This window comes from Paroedura picta, chromosome 3 (genome assembly GCF_049243985.1).
Source record: "Paroedura picta isolate Pp20150507F chromosome 3, Ppicta_v3.0, whole genome shotgun sequence".
NCBI classification, from domain to species: domain Eukaryota; kingdom Metazoa; phylum Chordata; class Lepidosauria; order Squamata; family Gekkonidae; genus Paroedura; species Paroedura picta.
The window spans coordinates 74,532,390-74,553,006 of record NC_135371.1 but is presented as its reverse complement, the minus strand read 5'-3'; the positions used below and the strand labels follow the sequence as shown (position 1 = coordinate 74,553,006).

Here is a 20,617-nt window from a genome sequence, read left to right as displayed (position 1 = left end):
ATCTGTAGATGTGCCAAAACACTTTGACCTGAGTTCATAGGAGTTTCATTTACCAGGCAAATCTTGAAAAAATTCACTTGGCAAATCTTGGCAAAAGTACCTCTGCAACAGCTTCCAGTCCCACCTTTACAATAACCCTGTGGTAGGTCTCAAATCTGTAGAGAGTTGCTTGGCTGTTTCCTCCCTCAAGCAGCATGGCCGGCCACAGCAGCTTCCTGCATTTTCGAAACTCACAGGACCCATCCTCGTCTGTCTGTGACCCAAAATACACACCATTGCTGGTAAGGGCTGGCCAAAGGCCATAGGCCAGGGGGGACACAGCTGCACCACTCCACCCCAACCTAATCCTGCAAGCCTCTCCTATCATCTCTACTATTACTACTCATTTCTAGATTATAATGATCATCTCTGTAGGTGAAAATTACTACTTTGGAGTGTGGACTCTGAGGCACTACCATTTTATGGCCCTACTCCAAACCCCCAGAAATATTTCCAACCCAGGGCTAGCCAACCTCCAGGTGGGGGCTGGAGATCTCCTGGAATTACATCTCACATCCAAACTTTAAGGATCAGCTCTCCAGCAGAAACAGCTGTTTTTAATGGTGAACAGGGTTGTTGTGCAGAAGAAACATTTAAGGCCTCCCATGCAGGTTGTTGTGGAGATGAAACACTTGAGGCCTACTGCACAGGACTGTTGGACAGATGAAACTGGAGGCAAAAGAACTTCTGCAACAGCTTCCAGTCTAACCTGCACAACATCCCTGTGTGGTAGGTCTCAAATCTGCAGAGAGTTGCTTTCTTCCCTCCAGCAGCATGGCCGGCCACAGCAGTATTTTAAGTGAGAAGGGGCTTTTCTGTGGCCTCCCTGTCAGCCAACTGCTTGGCAGAAGGGGAAAGTTCCCCCCCCCCTCAAAAGGAAGGCCCTCAGACTCCCCTGCATTGCTCTTGGAAACGCCTCCCTCCCCTCAGTCAGGGCCTGTCAGAGGCTCCTTCGCAGCAGGCCTGAAGGGGGGGAGGGGGAGCACTCTGCAACCTCCTGCCAACTCTGTCAGGATTCTGAGGCAAAGGGAGGGATGTTACAGTTGGATGTGACAGTCAGGACAGCCCTGAGGCGAAAAGGGCTGGCACAGCCTGTCCAAGCCTCTGTTCTTATCCCCCTTGGCAGCCCTACTGACCTCCTCTCCCTTTGGTGGTCAGGGGCAGACTGGTAGTGATGTTTCCAGATTGCCCCTAGCTGGGCTGGATGGGTGGGCCCTGTCATACCTTTAGCCCAATGATTGGGCCAAAGTCCTGAGTGGGCGTGACCTGTTTGAGGCTTTGTGCATCCCGACTGGGTAGAGCTCTGTCCTGTCCTCGTGAAGGTCCAATTGGAAGGCGCTTTGGGATCTCTTTAAGGACTGGAGATGTCCCGGAGGACTGGAAGAGAGCAAACGTTATTCCGATCTTCAAAAAAGGGAGGAAGGATGACCCGGGAAACTACAGTTTCTGACCTCTGTTGTGGGGAAGATAATGGAGCAGATATTAAAGGGAGCGATCTGCAAACATCTGAAGGACAATTTGGTGATCCAGGGAAGTCAGCATGTATTTGTCTCCAACAGGTCCTGTCAGACCAACCTGGTTTCCTTTTCTGATCAAGTAACAGGTTTGCTGGATCATGGAAATTCGGTTGATGTCGTTTACTTGGATTTTAGTAAAGCTTTTGATAAGGTTCCCCATGATGTTCTGATGGATAAGTTGAAGGACTGCAATCTGGATTTTCAGATAGGTGGATAGGGAATTGTTTAGAGAACCGCACTCAAAGAGTTGTTGTCAATGGTGTTTCATCAGACTGGAGGGAGGTGAGTAGCGGGATACCTCAGGGCTTGGTTCTTGATCGGGTACTTTTTAACATATTTATTAATGATCTAGATGAGGGGGTGGAGGGACTACTCATCAAGTTTGCAGATAACACCAAATTGGGAGGACTGGTTAATACTCCAGAAGATAGAAACAGAGTTCAACGAGATCTGAACACAATGGAAAAATGTGCAAATGAGAACAAGATGCAATTTAATAAGGATAAATGTAAAGTTCTGCATTTTGGTCAGAAAAATGAAAAGCATACGTACTGGATGGGGGATACGCTTCTGGGTAACACTGTGTGTGAACGAGACCTTGGGGTAATTGTGGATTAAAATTTAGTTGATAGGCAGATGTACTGTAGTGGCCTGATTGCATGGAAATAAAAGAAAATGCATCCACTCAGCTAGCTATTGACAGTATTGATGTGATATTGGTATTATCCATCTATTTGAGACTTCGAAAGCATTCAAGTCTAGCATCATTTCAGAAGTGCAGCATATATTGTACCGATACAGTTACTTTTTTAGAAAGAGAAAAAGAGCAAACTGGTTTACATGCCTGTAGAATGTTCTACACTTTGTTAACCTGTACGTACTTCTGTAATGAAAAACAGGCCTATCACATGGGGCGGGGAGCCCTTAGCCTCTTTATCCTGGACACTTATTAAGATAAACTAGAGCTGTTTTGGGGTTAGATTAGCTACAAACTGTACCAACTGCAATTTGAGTTTCATTTCCCTGCTGACAATTAATGACTTCTACAACTTATGTTCTGTTTTGTTATTTCAGGAGCAGAAGGCACAGTGTTCCCTAAATCCATAGAAACTTCCACTATCAGGGCAGACCCCTTCAAGGAATTAAGGTAAATGTTGGCATTGTCTGCCATAAATTAAAGGAATTCTGCATTCTGACTGCTGGTATTTCAGCCCTTGAATAAAAGAGGCAACATATATTTGCATCATTAAATAAATGCCACTAGATGGCAACAAGGCAGGAGCCTGAACAAAGCCACTACATGAGAAAAGAAAAGCAAGGTACAAAATTGACAGCCATGAGAGGCCACACTCTTATCACAAATTGTGTATAGGCAGAAGAATGATGCAGTGACTGAGTTATCTTTTGGCACAGAGATTGGAATCTAATAAATGTATTTTTTCTGATGTAGATGCCATTTCCTCCAGTTCATCTTTTAGTGGTGGCAGTAGTCCCTATTTGTCAATGAGTGGGCAAGCATTTCCATCCACTTATTTAAAATAACGTATGATTCACAACTGCATGTCTACCTGAGCATCAACCTTTTTGCATAGCCTTCTCACATATCAGTGCCTTAATAGTTCCTTCAAAGGCACATATATTTGGTGTATTTTCTCTTCCTTTTGCTTCTTCATCACTGCAACCATTACTGATGTCTTGTGTGTCATCAAGAACAATAAGTTCCAGGTTATTACACAACCATCATTCTTTAAAGATTTTCTATCATAGTTTTCCTAACAAATGGCCTTGGATCCCAAGCTGCTTTACAAGTGCACAATCAACTTTTTCGGGGAGATCAGACATGGCACCTGTTCTCACTAGATTGGCATCAGCTCTTGGCTGTCAATTTTGTATCTTGCTTTTCTTTTCTCATGTAGTTGCTTAAAGAATTAAAGTTGGGCTAGTATTTGTAATAAAGATGAGATATTACAAATGTGATGTTTGTGATGTCTGGGCATCACATGTATTTGGGCATAACATCAAAATCACAAGATGTCATAGTCCCATTGTATACGGCACTGGTCAGACCACACCTGGAGTACTGTGTACAGTTCTGGAGGACTCACTTCAAGAAGGACGTTGATAAAATTGAAAGGGTACAGAGGAGAGCGACGAGGATGATCTGGGGCCAAGGGACCAAGCCCTATGAAGATAGGTTGAGGGACTTTGGAATGTTCAGTCTGGAGAAAAGGAGGTTGAGAGGGGACATGATAGCCCTCTTTAAGTATTTGGAAGGTTGTTGTTTCCCTTGGCTGCAGAGGAAAGGACGCGCAGTAATGGGTTTAAACTACAAGTACAACAATATGGGCTAGATATCAGGAAAACATTTTTCACAGTAGTTCAGCAGTGGAATAGGCTGCCTAAGGAGGTGGTGTGCTCCCCGTCACTGGCAGTCTTCAAGCAAAGGTTGGATACACACTTTTCTTGGATGCTTTAGGATGCTTTAGGCTGATCCTGCGTTGAGCAGGGGGTTGGACTAGATAAGTGATTCCCACAGTGGGCTCTACCGCCCCCTCGTGGGTGCTGCAGCGATCCAGGGGGGCAGTGATGGGCCACAGGTGCATTTGGGGGCGATGAATAACTGTAAGGGGGCGGTGAAAGCATAAAAGAAGAGAAGATTTAGAAAAATTGATTTATGTATTCTGCTCATAACGCTTAATTTTTCTTTGAACAACGTACTGGACGTTAGTTCGGTTTCAGCATACTCCCTCACTTGCATTGAGATATATGCAATCGCGCACTGCTATTGTTCATGCGGTGCCACTGAATTGCTGTTCCAAAACACATGAATACTACGAGCATTGCTGCGGGCAACTGCCACTTGTGTGATTGGTCAATCGCGAGGCCAAAGTCTGGAACGGCAGTGGCAGTACTACTAGCAGATTTTGGAGCATGCTATGAATCAGGAGATTTCCCGTAATTATTAGGGTAAAATTACAGCATAATATAACTCTAAGTTAGATTGTTGTGATATTGTACAAGTTAAAGTTAACTAACAAATAGTGCAACTATAATTGGTGAGTATTATTTATTTATTTTGTAATAATTATATGCGCTTTACAAACCTTTTCGCTCCGAAGAACGAGACAGTATCGCTCCGCACTTTCGATTCTGTCCACTGAAGAGCGAGACTGTCTCGCTCTGAATTTTTGAATCATTTTTTTTCAAACTCGTAAACATGCCAATAAATATAAAACATCATCCTTTATTTGTATTATGTTTTTAGTCTAGAACCAACATTTCTTACTTATTTATCGGTAATTTATTTATTTATAACCGTTTTCTGATCCCTACTTAAGCCTTTTTACTAGGCCTGAAAACTATCGATTGTCCGGTAAAGTATTTGTAGAGAAACGGACCGGTTCTCCGGTCCCCACCAGCTGCAGCTATAAATAGGTCAGTCATATACTTGGAATAGGTCCATTATTTGTAGGGAATAACGTATTTGAAAATCGCTGGTCGCCGTCTCTAGCTAGCGTCGATGGTGTAATGCTGACGCCGTTCGGTGCGGCTACTCAGTAATTGGACACCAAGTGGCACGAGCTGGTATCACCCTGGTGCCAAATTATAACAATCAAAAGAATCGTGTTTGTTTTGATTGTTAAAATTTGAGTTCTATAATAACTAGAACTATCGGGTTTGTTTTGTTTGACTAAGAATGACATCTATTTTCAAAATTCATTATAAAATGTATTGGCGTTCACGCAAAAAAGTTTTTATTTAAAAAAAAAATTTTATTTCGAAATAAAAAAGTAATTATAGTACCAGGAAAAAATTAACATGGATGTATTAGAGAGACATATGTTGTACGCTAAAATAAAAAAACAGAATTAAATTATATATAATATTAAGCAAGATAACGCGAATTTAGTGTGTATAGAAAACAATTCTGGCCCACAGGATCGAACAGATTAATTAAAAATATTCCAGAGTGAAAATAATATCATGTTTATTTATTTCATTAGTATTTATTTTAGTTTGTTTTTTACAAAAAAATATTTCAAAAAATTACCCAAAACTTTTTTTAAAAATACCTCCATAAAAATTTTATTTTTTCTTCAGATAATAATGGCTCAACCAAAGAAAAATGTAGGCAATATAATATCGAATATTTGAAATATGGCTTTATTGTATCACCTGTAAACAATACATTACCAATGTGCCTGATTTGCCAGAAAGTTTTATCAAACAAAGCTATGAAGCCTTCCAGACTACAAGAACATTTGACTAAAATTCATGGTGATAAAAAAGATAAGAATTTATCTTATTTTCGAAGACTAAAAAAAAAATTTATCAAACAACCGACATTGGCAAAACTCTTTTCAACTGCAACCACACAAGATAGCGATGGCTTGCTTGCTTCTTACAATATTTTGTTAATGATTGCCAAATCAGGAAAACCTCATACTATTGGTGAGGAACTAATTATACCGGCCATAAGTGAAGTAATACGTACTGTGCTACACAAGCCAGCATCTGATATTATCAAGAAAATTTCATTGAGCAATAATACAGTGCAAAGAAGAATTGATGAAATGGCTCAAGATGTTGAAGATTCATTGTGTGGCTATTTAAAAACATCTCGGTTTTCTATTCAATTGGATGAATCAACTTTGCTGGGAAATGAAGCTTTACTTTTAGCATACGTGTGCTTCACAAAGGAAGAACAAATTTGCCAAGAATTATTATTTACTAAATATTTGCAAACTGATACTAAAGGAGAATCAATATTTCATTCATTGAATGAATTTTTTAAAGAAAAAGAAATACCTCTGAGTAATATCTTATCAGTAGCCACAGATGGTGCTCCAGCGATGGTAGGGCGCTACAGGGGTTTTCTTGCATATTTAAAAAGGAGGTGCCGAATGCATTAACAGTACACTGTATTATCCATCGTCAACATCTAGTTGTCAAAAATTTAAGTGCACGCCTACATAATTCATTACAATATGTAATTACAGCTATCAATACAATCAGAAGCAAATCATTGAATGACAGATTATTTAAACAGCTTTGTATTGAAAACGATGAAGAATTTAATTGTTTGCTGCTTCATACAGAAGTTCATTGGTTGTCAAAGGGTGACTGTTTAGATAGGTTTTATAAGCTGTTTAACTCGGTGCTGGAGTTCTTGAAAGATAAAAATGATGCTTTACGATCCAATTTAATTCAATCCAAAAGTGACATTGCTTACTTGACCGACTTGTTTCAAAAATTTAATGAAAGCAATCTTCAGCTTCAAGGTGATGAACTGAATTTAATAAAAATAAAATCTGTTATTTCTGCATTTGTGACAAAACTTCTACTGTACAAACAAAATTTTGGATGAGGGGAATTCAGCCAGTTCCCAAATTTATCAGGAGCAGAAAAAAAAAGATGAAGACATACTTTCTTATTGTGAACACTTGGATGCTCTCCATTCAGATTTTAATCAACAATTTAATGATATTTTGAAAATGAACATACCTGATTGGATTTTGGATCCTTTTCAAGTGCAAACACAGAAGAATCTCCACAGTTGCAAGAAGAACTGATGGAAGTAAGTGCAAATGATGAATTGAAATTTAAATTCAAAAGCGGCGACCAACAATTTTGGCTACAAAAGGAGATCCCTATCCTGAAATATGGGCTGTAATTCAAAAGTTCTTAATTGCATTTTCTTCATCATATTTAGTGGAACGTGGATTCAGTGCGGTAACCAGTTTATTAACAAAAAAAGAAACTGATTGCAAATAGTCAATCGCGGTGATTTAAGATTACTGCTGACGAAAATAGAGCCGAGGATTACTAAATTGGTAGCAGCACACCAGGTTCATCCTTCTCATTAAGATGATTTCGAATGTTTTAACTTTTTTGTATTACCTTTCTATTCTGAGTTCAATAAATAGTTTCATAATTTCAAACTTCAATATTTCTAATTTACACCTTTCTTTAATATATTTTAGGGAAAAGGTAGAAACATTAATACGTATATCTTTCTGTTTAATTGCTATTAAAATTTTAAAAAATTAATTTCCAGGGGGTGCTGAGTAATATTTTTTCTGGAAAGGGGGCGGTAGGCCAGATAAGTTTGGGAACCACTGGACTAGATGGCCTGTATGGCCCCTTCCAACTCTATGATTCTATGATTCTATGATTTCTTGGGAGAAGTAATATTATATTTCACATTGGCTTTAAGCTTGTTTGACATGAACAATTATTACACCAGTGATCTAAAAAGTAGCATAATGAACATCTGTTGCTATACATGAGGATTGTCATGTATATATACTACAAACAGATAACTGCCAGTGCCCATTAAAAATTGTAGGGACAAGGTCTGGGCTCTGCAGAGATATACCCACATGCTTGCATACACATACCTTCCTAAGATGGAATCAGAATGATCAGAGCTCACTGTTCTAAGCATCTGTTATAATAGTGTTTCCCAACCTGTGGGTCAGGCCTCAAATTGGGTCATGAAGCCTTTGAAAATGGGTCACAGGTCATCCCTCCCTAATAATTGCCCCTGCCCTCCCCATTGCTCTCTTTTGCATCTTGGAAACCAAGATCCGACCCTAGAACCAGGACCTTCCATTTCATGCATTATTGGGGGAGGGGTTTCTTCACTGCATATACATATTGATCAAGTAAAGTGTGTCCTGAAGGTCACTAGAGTGAGTGAGAATCTTAGGGGCAATTAGAAGGAGTAATGTAGAAAGAGACAGTGGTCAAGGGCTAGAATATAACCTTCATATGCAAAGCTGTGTACATCAAAATGCCACTTTGCTTGTAATTAGCAGTGGAGGCAGCTGTATCCTTTGTATGATGTTTATCGGTTTCTAAAAACAATCTTGTTGACCATGGTAGAAAATGCAGTACTGATCTAGATGGATAACATAGTAATAGTTGGCTAGGGTGCCAAAAAATCTTGTGTGAGCCCTGTATGGGTCACGATACTGAAAAGGTTGTGAACTGCTGTGTGCACTCAATGTAGCATGCTCTGAGTATTGTATGGGGTGTTAGGTCAGGGAAAGTCTGGATGCTAGCAAGAGCCACGATGGCAACAGCAGTTTCTTGTCTGTTGATTCTGTGGGAGTAGGCAGTCATATATCATAACCAGGAGAGAAACAAGGATTAAGGCAGGATGCCATCTCCAGTCTACAAATAGTCCCCTGCCCCAAAGAAGTATGATTAGCCTTGAGCAGAGCCAGGGCCAAAAAGGCTGGAAGAAGGAATTGCCAGTTGAGATCCAAGTCCTACTGGAGCTGTCACAGTTCTGAAGGGCCTTTCACCAGGCCAATTTACACACAACTTGATATCAATAAGGGCCCCTCCCCTTCCTCTCCACTTCCCTACCATCTAACATTTATGTGGTCAGAATTGGAGCATTCTACTCAGGTTTTTAAGTTAAATTTTATATTGCTGTGTGTAAACGTTTTAATATCTATTTTGCATATGTTTATTGTTGTCAGCCACCCAAGCCTGTCATCAGGGATGGGTAGCCAATAAATCCAAATATTAATAACAATAACATAAGTCATAGCTGGAACTAACAATGGATAATGTAAGCTTCCTATACTGGCTTGAGGTACTTGAACTAACCTTAGTTAGCAGAGTGGTGTAGGTTAAGATGATAGATTACCTGTGGTTAATTTAACTAACTCATCAGTTTGAATTATAAGTAAAATAAATCATAGTTTGCTAGTCTGAATGTAGTAGCAAACTACGGTTTCTTGAAAACTCAATAATTAGAACTATACCAGAAGGGGAAGGAACGGGGACTGCACAGTTAGGCTGAAGCATGGCTGATGCCATCAGAAAATGGCCATATTTGCTTGGGTGGGGAAGGAGGGCACAGAGAGAGAACAGCTCATTCCCATGGGGAAGCCCTGCTCAATGGGAATGAGCCATCATGAGGCACAGGATCTACCATGTGAGGAGGGCCAAAAATGAGAGATTGTGTATATATTCTCTGTATGCCTGATGACTCCCTACCCCACCTGGCAAGTTCTTTGCAGCCTTGTTCCCTAATTGAATGGAAATGTACTGATGAAATCATGATAGTTGGGTTCTTCTGGCTTTGCACCCCCTATTATGAATTTGACCTTTGAATGAAGCTGTTCTTGATTGTCCAACGCAAAAGAGAAGCACTCCTTAAGTGACAGCCCAAACTTCCCCCCCCCAAAAAAAAGCCTAATATGACTCTCAAAAAAGAAGAAGAATCTTTCACCTGCGATAAGAAACTACTGTAATGCTCCAGGGAGCTGTTATGCCATTCATCCTATTACTTTATATTATATTATTATTATTTATTAAGTTCACAAACTCACTCAGCAATGTTCTGCTAGATACAGATATAGATATAGACACACACACACATTAGAATTAAAGCCCATTGTAGCTGATACAATGGGCGCTAGCATGGGGGAGGGGAAAAATAGCAAAGAGTGGTAGAGCCTGATTAGGAAAGAGAGATATAAAGAGACAGAAAGAAGACAGAAAAAGAGAAAGACTTTAAAAAAGAGAGAATGCACAGGTCTTTTTCGCTAGTGTTGCAGATTGTTTGCAAGAGTGTAACGCTTTTCGGAGGGTGAATCCACTTTCCCTCGATTTCCCTTTAAGCGCTACAACGAAGCGCTTTTCGCGGAACTGTTTCAGGAGTGTGGCAGATTGTGTGCGACGTCTTGCGGAACTGCAAATTAGTAGCTTTTACAATTTGCAAGCCTTCTGCTACGTTAAAGTCGTGCGGAATGGCCCTGAGTGTTTAACTGAAAGCAGCCTCCAGGGCACTTGAGTACCAGCAAGAACGGGAGTGCCAAGTCTGAGTCCAGTGGCAGTTCTAAAACCAACACTGAATAATGTTAAGAAGTGTACTTGCACACAAATGCGTACACCAAACCACAACCGTGTGTGTCTCAAAGAAGCTGTTGAAGTCAAACTGTGTTCTGTGACTTCAGATCAAAACTGCTGCCGTGCCTGATCATAGCAGCAATGTGACTGTGAATGTACAGAGGACTTAGTGGAATATTGCTCCGCTCTGTGCATTCTTTGTGCCACCACCAAAAAGAGCAGAGATAGTTGATATAGTCTCAGGATTGTGTTGCCTACTTATTTGGTTTGTGTGGGCTATCTTGATTGAAGCATCCTATGTTTTCTGTAAAACATTAGAAAGCAATGAGAAGCAAGTTTGTGTGTGTGCCTGGAGCATCTATTACATGAGAGGGATTAACTCTTTCTCCCCCATGCTGTTTCCCTGAGGGAAATAGCCTCACAGAACTGCTATAAGCAAAGGAGGTAGGTGGACTGAAAAGCAGTTCAAACACAAATATCCAAGGTGTCTCCCCACTGCAGCTGATAACAGTTCTGGTATAAGGTAAGAGACAAAGGGGGGATGGAGAGGAAGGATTATTTATGTACCCCTCCATTGTTTTACTTGCTTCCCTTGGTTTTTGATATTATAGAAAACGTGGGAAAATCTAATTATGGATCTCTTATATCAGTGGTCCGCAACCTTCTTTAGGCTGCGGACCGGCGGCGGCAGGGAGGGCAATGCCTGTCGTGCCTGTGTTTGCGCCATGCGCGGTTGCAAATGCGCATGCACGTTTGCGGCAGCGCGTGGTGTCAACCGTGCATGCGCGGCCCTGCTTCCCTCTCCCCCCGCCCTCAAAAAGAAGCTTGCCGGGCCGCAAGCTAATCGGCCGCTTTTTATAACACATTGTGCAGCTTGTAGGTGTAGTTTGGTCTAGTGGTTAAGAGTGCAGACTTCTAATCTGGTGTGCCAGGTTTGATTCTGTACTCCCCCACATGCAACCAGCTGAGTGACCTTGGGCTCGCCATGGCGCTGATAAAGCTGTTCTGACCGAGCAGTGATATCAGGTCTCTCTCAGCCTCACCCACCCCACAGGGTGTCTGTTGTGGGGAGAGGAAAGGGAAGGCGACTGTAAGTCGCTTTGAGCCTCCTTCGGGTAGAGAAAAAGCTGCATATAAGAACAAACTCTTCTTCTTTTGCTTGGATTTCGTAATAGATTTCTAATTGTTGTAAGATAGTTTTGCGACAAAGTCTCAGTTTCTGGGCCATGTTACTGTTTGGGTCTGAAGTTCTTTGGGAAGTATTGTGTAGCAGTGGCATGGAGGCTGTAAGGTGATTTTTACCACCCCCATTGCTCATTTGTGAATCCCCCCTACACCCCCTGCATCCAAAGAAAGAAAACGCTTTTGCTTGCAGCCTCTCTCTCTCTCTCTCTCTCTTTCTCTGGCATTTAGCAGGGACATAGCAGACAACTTTCTCTGTGCCCCCAACTCAGCTTCTGCTTTTGCCTGTGAGGTGTGTGTGTGTGTGTGTGTGTGTGTGTGTGTGAGGGGACTGGCTAGCCCCAGGCTGGCTGTCTGCCACTGGAATTGTAGTTTGCATGCCTGAGCAGACAATAGGCCCTTAAGGTGTTACCCCCAAATACCTTTGATGTTGTTCTAGATCTTGATAGCAGGATTCTGGAGGACTGCAGGGAAAGTGTTGAGGGTTGTTTTTTTTTTGGGGGGGTTGCCATTCCCCCCCCCCCGGCCTGGCGGAATCATTCTCCAGAAAAGGTCCTCATAAAACACAATTTAAAAGAGGGGGGGGGAGAGAGAGAGAGAGAGAGAGAGAGAGAGAGAGAGGCAGCCAGCAAAAGTAAAGCGAGGTTACAATTCCTCCCTCTGTAACACCCAGCAACCCCTGACCCCCACCACACCCACCTCCTCTGTCATCCCAGCGGTTTTGGTGAAGGCCAAGAGGGGAGTGGTTTGGGGTGTGGTGTGGCTGCTGGGGAAAGAAAGTGGTAGGGTAGCAGTAGAGGTTGCCAAATGCACTGCATAGGACTCTGTGTGGCACTACCCCCCTCCCCCAAGAAGTGCCAGAAAATTTGAAATTATTCTCCTACCATGACAAAAGTCTTTGAAACTCAGGGAGACCTTGGGACTAAAATTCATCCCAACAACATGAAACTTTGGATGTAAACATTCTTTCACACCAGCAATTTTCGTTGACATTCTAGAAGTATCTACCTGTTTGCACATTTGAACTGGATTTCTAGTATGGCCTATTAAGCTTATGAAGCAATTTTAAAATAGCACTTTTACATTCTAGTTAGCTAATAGAATAATAGTTAGGTGATTGATAATGAACAAAGACTGTTTTGTTTATTAATATCACCTGATGGTTGTATCTGATGTAGATAAAGTTTTTCAAACACTCCAAGTGTCATCAGCCAAAAACTTGTAAAAATTAACATCAAATTCAATAATTGATATTGATGGACTTGATATGTCTATTTATTGTCTATTATTTGAAAAAAGAGGAGGCAAGAACCACTTGTAAGTTTGTTTTAAGAAAGCATTTCCATTTTATGTCCACTATTTCTTCCTTTAGTACTCTCATTTTTCTCTGCAGCTTTTAATTTTTGTCATGTTAATCATTATGGAAGTAATGGACTTAATAATGAGATGTTATTTGACCTCTGATCTTTTTTTCCATTTAAATAATCCTTTGCTTCACATGATGAAAAGCGCCACTAGTTCATTCGGAATTATTATTTTGTAAAATGAGCCTTGCCATGTTAGTACTGCATTTAAATTTCAGCCTGATACAGTGGGTCTCCTTTGGACTGTTTAGCTGGCTTAGTGTTCTACATGGCACAGGAGAATTCTTGGACTAACTTCAGAGTGTAAGCGCAGTTCATCTGCCAGTTGGTATGTTCCTTGATTCATAATTAACTTTGCTTAAAATCCCCCCCCCCCTTCTTGAGATTAGGAGTCTAAAATTTCCATTGATAATAATGAGGGGAAAATCATTTTGCAGAGCAGGAAGAGAGAAAGGCTGCAAAAGTGGGAGCCAACATGGCAAAGAGAAAAGAGAGTGTATTACTTGTATCCTGTGGTAACTCTCTGGTAAATGAAGGCACATTCATCAGTGGAATGGGACTTTGACTCCCCTCCCACTACTGCCTGAAATGCTCTCCAAAAGGCAAGTTTAAATTTCCAATACTTATTGATAAATATACTGAAGATTCAGAGGTAGGGAGCTCTCTTTACTTATTGCATTTATTGTTATAATTGCTTTTGATATTGTAATACTAATTCTTATTTAATGTTCAGTACTTGTCACTGATGAAAGAATCTCACTGAAAACGGATATTACCTGGATTCCGTTTTGACAGAAGTCCTAAAGAATAAAGAAACAAGGAAAACTACAAAAATAGGACATTTTTCTTTCTTTTATTTATCATATTGCCAGTGGATAGGTCTGTTTCTCTCTGGTAACATATTAGTCAGGCCTTACTACTTACCTGGCCTAGAAAACAGAACATACCATGGACTCTTTTGCTTTTGTCTTTATTTTTTAATGTATCTGGGTGAAGTTTTCAGCTGTAACAAATGTCCAGAGTCAAAGGAACTAAGTTTTCAACTCCTTATACTCACAGAGCTTAAATCAGGGCACTGGCATAACTCCTTCTGATATTAATAGCTCCTTTACCAAAAAAGGTCAAATTATGCTTTCATAGCATCTAAAAATAGTACAAGCAGACATTGCAGGAAGAACTGTATAACGTAGATGTGTTTGAAATCCACACCACTTCTGAGATAAAATGTTGTAAGTGGTGGGAGGGGTGAACAAAAATAACTGTAAAATTGCTTAAGTGAATAATTCCAGGTACATGGGCAGCTGGGAAACATCCAGTTTCTGTATTCCTGTAACTGACACGGGATAAAAATGACATGATCCCACAGAAGTGCTCAATTCTAAACCCTAATAGGAATCTAATTTTCTTGGGATATTGCTTATCAGTGGCATCTCCCCTTATGATATGGTGCTGCTTATATGGTATTTATTTGGAGTTACTGTGAGGGCTCAACAAGAGATTCCACTAGACGCAATAATCCCCAGCCAGCACCTTTTGCTAGCATTGCCTTCCTTGCCATACAGCTCCACAGTACTCAGAAGTTAGAGATGATTATCCATCACAAATTTCTAAACAAAGTGTGAAAAGCCACAAATACACAATAGGATTAGACTGGAGGTGGGATAGCAGGAAGAGTGACACATGGGCTGCCATCCCTCAAATTTGCTACCTAGAGACACTGCCTCACCTGTCTCATCCTTATCCATTGTTCCTCTATATATTTGTGAAACGGCCCTGTGGGAGGAGCATGTCCAGGGTGTCCAGCCTGGAATACGGGCCAATCAGGGTGCGGCCAGCACAGCTTGCCTCCTTCACAGGGGGCCTACTATGGGAAGGGAAGGTAATTTTAAACTGCTTAAAGACACCTGAGGCCTGCTGGGTGACTGTGGGCCATTCCGAGTTCTCTCAGAGTTCTCTCTACCCCACCTCCCTCATACGGAGTCTGCTATAGGGAGAGGAAGGGAAGGCGATTTTAAATTGCTTAGAAACACCTGAGGCCTGCTGGGTGACTGTGGGCCATTCCCAGTTCTCACAGAGTTCTCTCACCTCCAACTCGCTCACGGGGTGTCTGTTATGGAGAGAAAAAGGGAAGGCAATTGGAAATTACTTTGAGACACCCGCAACCTGCTGGGTCATTGTGGCCCATTCCCAGACTTCTCGGACCTCTCACAGCGCCACATCCCTCACAGGTTGTCTATTGTGTGGAGATGAATGGAAAAGGTGTTTGTAAACTGCTTTAGGAGTCCTTTTGGAGGTAAACAGCAGGATACAAAAATCCAGCTTTCGTTCTTTTAAGGGGCAACAGTGAAAGAAACACATAACATTATATCAACAGTAAAAAAAAAGAAAGAAACAGAAGGAGCAGGGTGGACAGCTGTGTACTGTGACTACCCCATATGGACTAGGGCAGGGGGACATTTCGGTGTTTGTGGCCAAATTCACACAAGAAGGGAAATGAGGTTGAATGCAGAACTGGGAGGAATTTGTTGCCATGTAATCACCCCTTAGTGAGAGTCTCCAGTGTGATTTTCCCTTCACATATCTGAAGACATGGCTGTTGAAAGCTCATCTGTAACCACTATGCCACAATTTCCAAAGGTCAGTCTTCTCCCACATGCAATGAATATTCCAAACCACAGGTCTTTGATACCCATCTCTCCACACCCATACCCTCATTTGTCACCACGCTTCTGCAACCCCTCACACAAAACACACATTCAACTTCATGCCCTTAGAGACTGGACAAACCCTCCCCTTACTCTTCCCAAAGCCAAGTTCTCTCTATCTTAATCACTCTCTTCCTTTCTACCACCCTCTCCCTTCACCCCCTTGCTAGTGCCCATTGTATCAGCTACAAGGGGCTTTAATTCTAGTTATAGAATATGCTGTGTAGATCTTAAACTTTTTTTAGTATCATTTCTTATCATTTTTACTTAGTTTCTCTGTCATAAGAAGGGTAGTAGCCTTTAGTACTCTGTTCAGAGTGAGTTTGTTAGCCTGGTAGAATCCACACCTGGTTGCTGACATTTTCTTGCAGTAAAGCAGCATGCTCCACCAGTTCCTGTGGCCCCATAGGGGACCTTTTACCATGGTGGATCCTGTCTGCCCTGGATTACTGCCTGGCCTTTTACCACTGTGCGTAATCGGTCTGACATCTCTCTTGAGTTCATTGTGCTGCTCATGAAGTGGCTGCATTGCATTCCCTTGTCAAACCAAATGGACATATATGACCTTCGGCATCATTTAAGTGAGTTTCATTGTGGTTATATCTTGCTGCTTCTAAGACAACTGGAGGCAAGTTAATAAGATGTGTTCCATAAACTTTGTCATTTAACTTTGTTAAAAAGTCCAAAAGTCCATTGGTCACAAGGTGGGAGGAGGGAGAATGCCTTTTTGGTCATAGAACCATAGAATCATAGAATCATAGAGTTGGAAGGGACCATACAGGCCATCTAGTCCAACCCCCTGCTCAACACAGGATTAGCCCTAGCATCCTAAAGCATCCAAGAAAAGTGTGTATCCAACCTTTGCTTGAAGTCTGCCAGTGAGGGGGAGCTCACCACCTCCTTAGGCAGCCTATTCCACTGCTGAACTACTCTGACTGTGAAAATTTTTTTCCTGATATCTAGCCTATATCGTTGTACTTGAACTTTAAACCTATTACTGCATGTCCTCTCCTCTGCAGCCAACAGAAACAGCATCCTGCCCTGCTCCACATGACAACCTTGTTCTCATTTGCCCATTTTTCCATTGTGTTCAGATCTCGTTGAACTCTGTCTCTATCTTCCGGAGTATTTGCCAGTCCTCTCAATTTGGTGTCATCTTCAAACTTGATGAGTAGTCCCTCCACCCCCTCATCTAGATCATTAATAAATATGTTAAAAAGTACCGGGCCGAGCACCGAGCCCTGAGGTACCCTGCTACTCACCTCTCTCCAGTCTGATGAAACACCATTGACAACAACTCTTTGAGTGCGGTTCTCTAACCAATTCCCTATCCACCTAACTATCTGAAAATCTAGATTGCAGTCCTTCAACTTATCCATCAGAACATCCCGGCGGCGTCGCTTGGGTGGGAGCGGGCAGGAGGCGGTCTCTGGGTTGCAGGCTGGCAGCGACGTGGTGTCTTTGAAGTGAGGGCGGCCAGAGGCATAGGCGGTGGCAGAGCAGCTGCTGGCAAAGCCACAGCCACGTGGGAAGGTAGAACCAGCTGGACGGTTGTTGGTGGCGCGGCCGCAGAGCTGGCTGCGTCCGCGGGTCCTCGGCAGCGGTTTTGGGTGGTAGGGAGGCGGCATGTTTGCGGCTGGGGCCGCCGGCGGGGCCTCCTCACAGCGCGGCTAGTCAACCACCTGCCGTCTCTGTGGGTAGCGAGGAAACAGCAGCTGGCCGCATGCGGGCGAGTTGGGGGGGCAGATCGTGCCTCCCGATTGGTCAGTCCGGGGGAAGGGGCCTATCGGCATCCTTCCTCATCACGGACAGGGCCCGCCCTCCACGAGGAGCGGTTAAAGATGTTTACATTGAAGTGAATACAATAGACCTTATCAAGTTCTGGGGAGGAAGCTCAAGCAAATGTGGGCACAAGTGGTATTCTCTTCAATCTTGCCTGTCAAAGGAAGAGGAATGCGTCGGGAGAGGAAGATAATGGAGGTGAATCACTGGCTGCATAGTTGGTGCTGGCAGGAGAGATTTGGTTTCTGGGACCATGGGATAGGTTTTCTTGAGGAAGGCCTATTAGCACCTGATGGACTGCACTTATCAAAACTGGGGAAGAATGTGTTTGGCAGGAACCTGGGGAGATTCATCAGAAGAGCTTTAAACTAAAGCCACTAGGGGAACGAGACGATCAACATAGGGAGTGTATGGAAGGAAAACGATCGGGGGCAGCCCAACCGGCAAGGCCAGCTCATAGGGAAGCAAAAGTAAAAGTATTCAGATGTCTTTATACTAACGCCCGCATGGGCAATAAGAAGGAAGAGCTGGAGCTTCTCATGCTGATGGAAAGGTATGATCTAGTAGGCATCACAGAAACTTGGTGGAATGATTATCATGAATGTAATGGTGGATGGATATGAACTGTTCAGAAAAAACAGAATAGATCGAAGAGGTGGATGAGTGCCACTGTATGTGAGGAAAGGGCTTACCTGTCAGGAAATTCTAGTGAAGGAGAGCATATCTACAGTGGAAAGCATCTGGGTGAGAATAAGCGAGGGGAAAACAAAGTGTGGTGGTTGGTGTCTGCTATGGGGAGATGGGGAGCCAAGGAAGCTTGTAGCCAGACGCAGATGTTGGATTTTCGTAGGGCAAACTTTAATAAACTCAGAGACATGATGAGTGTCATACCATGGACGAGAATGCTGGAAGGGAAGGGAGCATGTGAAGGGTGGGCGCTACTCAAACAAGAGCTATTGCATGCTCAATCAATGACTATCCCAGAAAGACGAAAACACTGCAGGAGCTCTAAGAAGCCTATTTGGATGAACAGAGAACTTCAAGAGGAACTAAGAAAGAAAAGGAAAATGTTCAGGAAATGGAGGGAAGGACAGAGCTCTAAAGAAGAGTACCTACAGGTTACTAGGCACTGTAGATCAATCATAAGAAAGGCCAAAGCTGAGAGTCAGCTAAGATTGGCCAGGGAAGCCCATTGTAACAAGAAAAGATTTTTCAGTTATGTGAGGAGCAAACGTAAAGTAAAGGAGGCAATAGGCCCACTGTTGGGTGCAGATGGACAAACTCTAATGGAAGATGCAGAGAAAGCAGAAAGGCTTAGTGCCTATTTTACATCTGTTTTTTCCCACAGGTCAAAGTGTTTAGGCACATCTAGAGATGGCCATAGCCAAAGGACAGTGTCTGGGTGGCAGGTTAACAAGGAAGTCAGCATGGATTTGTCTCCAACAGGTCCTGCCAGACCAACCTGGTTTCCTTTTTTGACCAAGTAACAGGTTTGCTGGATTGGGGAAAATCGATTGATGTCATTTACTTGGATTTTAGTAAAGCTTTTGACAAGGTTCCCCATGATGTTCTGATGGATAAGTTGAAGGACTGCAATCTGGATTTTCAGATAGTTAAGTGGATAGGGAATTGGTTAGAGAACCGCACTCAAAGAGTTGTTGTCAATGGTGTTTCATCAGACTGGAGAGAGGTGAGTAGCGGGGTACCTCAGGGCGCGGTGCTCGGCCCGGTACTTTTTAACATATTTATTAATGATCTAGATGAGGGGGTGGAGGGACTACTCATCAAGTTTGCAGATGACACCAAATTGGGAGGACTGGCAAATACTCCGGAAGATAGAGACAGAGTTCAACGAGATCTGAACACAATGGAAAAATGGGCAAATGAGAACAAGATGCAATTTAATAAAGATTAAACTCGCTCTACGCAGGCCTGCCCTTAGCCCTGACCCAGAAACTACAACTGGTTCAAAATGCAGCAGCCAGGATCCTCACAGCAACACCGTGGAGGTCTCATATCCGGCCTATTCTCCACCAGCTGCAATGGTTACCAGTTGAATTCCGGATCAGACTAAAGGTTCTGGTTATTACCTTCAAGGCCATACGCGGTCAGGGCCCAGTGTACCTGAGGGACCGCCTCCCCGCCTATGCCCCCAAAAGAGCTCTGCGCTCTACTACCACCAACCAGCTAAGGATCCCTGGCCCTAAAGAAGTCTGTCTGGTCTCGACCAGGGCCAAAGCATTCTCTGTTCTGGCCCCTACCTGGTGGAACGAGCTCCCAGAAGAGATCAGGGCCCTGACGGAGCTTAAACAGTTCTGCAGGGCCTGCAAAAAGGAGCTCCTCCACCAGGCATTTGGCTGAGACCAGACGTAATCAACAGCGACCAAGGGCCCCTGCTCCCCCCCCACCCCCCCTCAGAATTCAATCAATAAACCACCCCCCTCAGAATCCCATCAATAAGCCCTGAACCTGTTTGTAGTACTATATTGTTATATTGTGCTGTTATTTTGGTTACAATTATTAGTTATCAGTTATACATGTTACAGACTGTTTTATGTATCGTTCTCTGTTATGATGTAAACCACCCTGAGCCTCCGGGTAGGGCGGTATATAAGTATGATAAATAAATAAATAAATAAGTGTAAAGTTATGAAATGAAAAGCATGCCTACTGGATGGGGGATACGCTTCTAGGTAGATAAAATTGAAAGGGTACAGAGGAGAGCGACGAGAATGATCTGGGGCCAAGGGACCAAGCCCTATGAAGATAGGTTGAGGGACTTGGGAATGTTCAGCCTGGAGAAAAGGAGGTTGAAAGGGGACATGATAGCCCTCTTTAAGTATTTGAAAGGTTGTCACTTGGAGGAGGGCAGGATGCTGTTTCTGTTGGCTGCAGAGGAGAGGACACGCGGTAATGGGTTTAAACTTCAAGTACAACGATATAGGCTAGATATCAGGAAAAAGTTTTTCACAGTGAGAGTAGTTCAGCAGTGGAATAGGCTGCCTAAGGAGGTGGTGAGCTCCCCCTCACTGGCAGTCTTCTGTAATCGACACCTATGATTCAGTAATTGACACCTAGAGAGTCTGGTAAGGCTAAAATGAAAGGATGTGGTCATGATCCAGACATGAAACTGAGAGCCCCTTTTATCGGACAAATA

General features: G+C 42.8%; 1 protein-coding gene across 2 annotated transcripts in view; it reads left to right on the top strand.

The window, feature by feature from the left end:
• Window positions 1–20,617, top strand: part of SGCD (sarcoglycan delta) — a 349,857-nt gene that overhangs the window by 281,024 nt on the left and 48,216 nt on the right. For both annotated transcript variants that reach the window (XM_077326433.1, XM_077326432.1), the window contains one exon: window positions 2,631–2,703. In XM_077326433.1, the coding sequence (XP_077182548.1) occupies window positions 2,631–2,703 (73 nt within the window). The remainder of the gene's footprint in view (window positions 1–2,630; window positions 2,704–20,617) is intronic.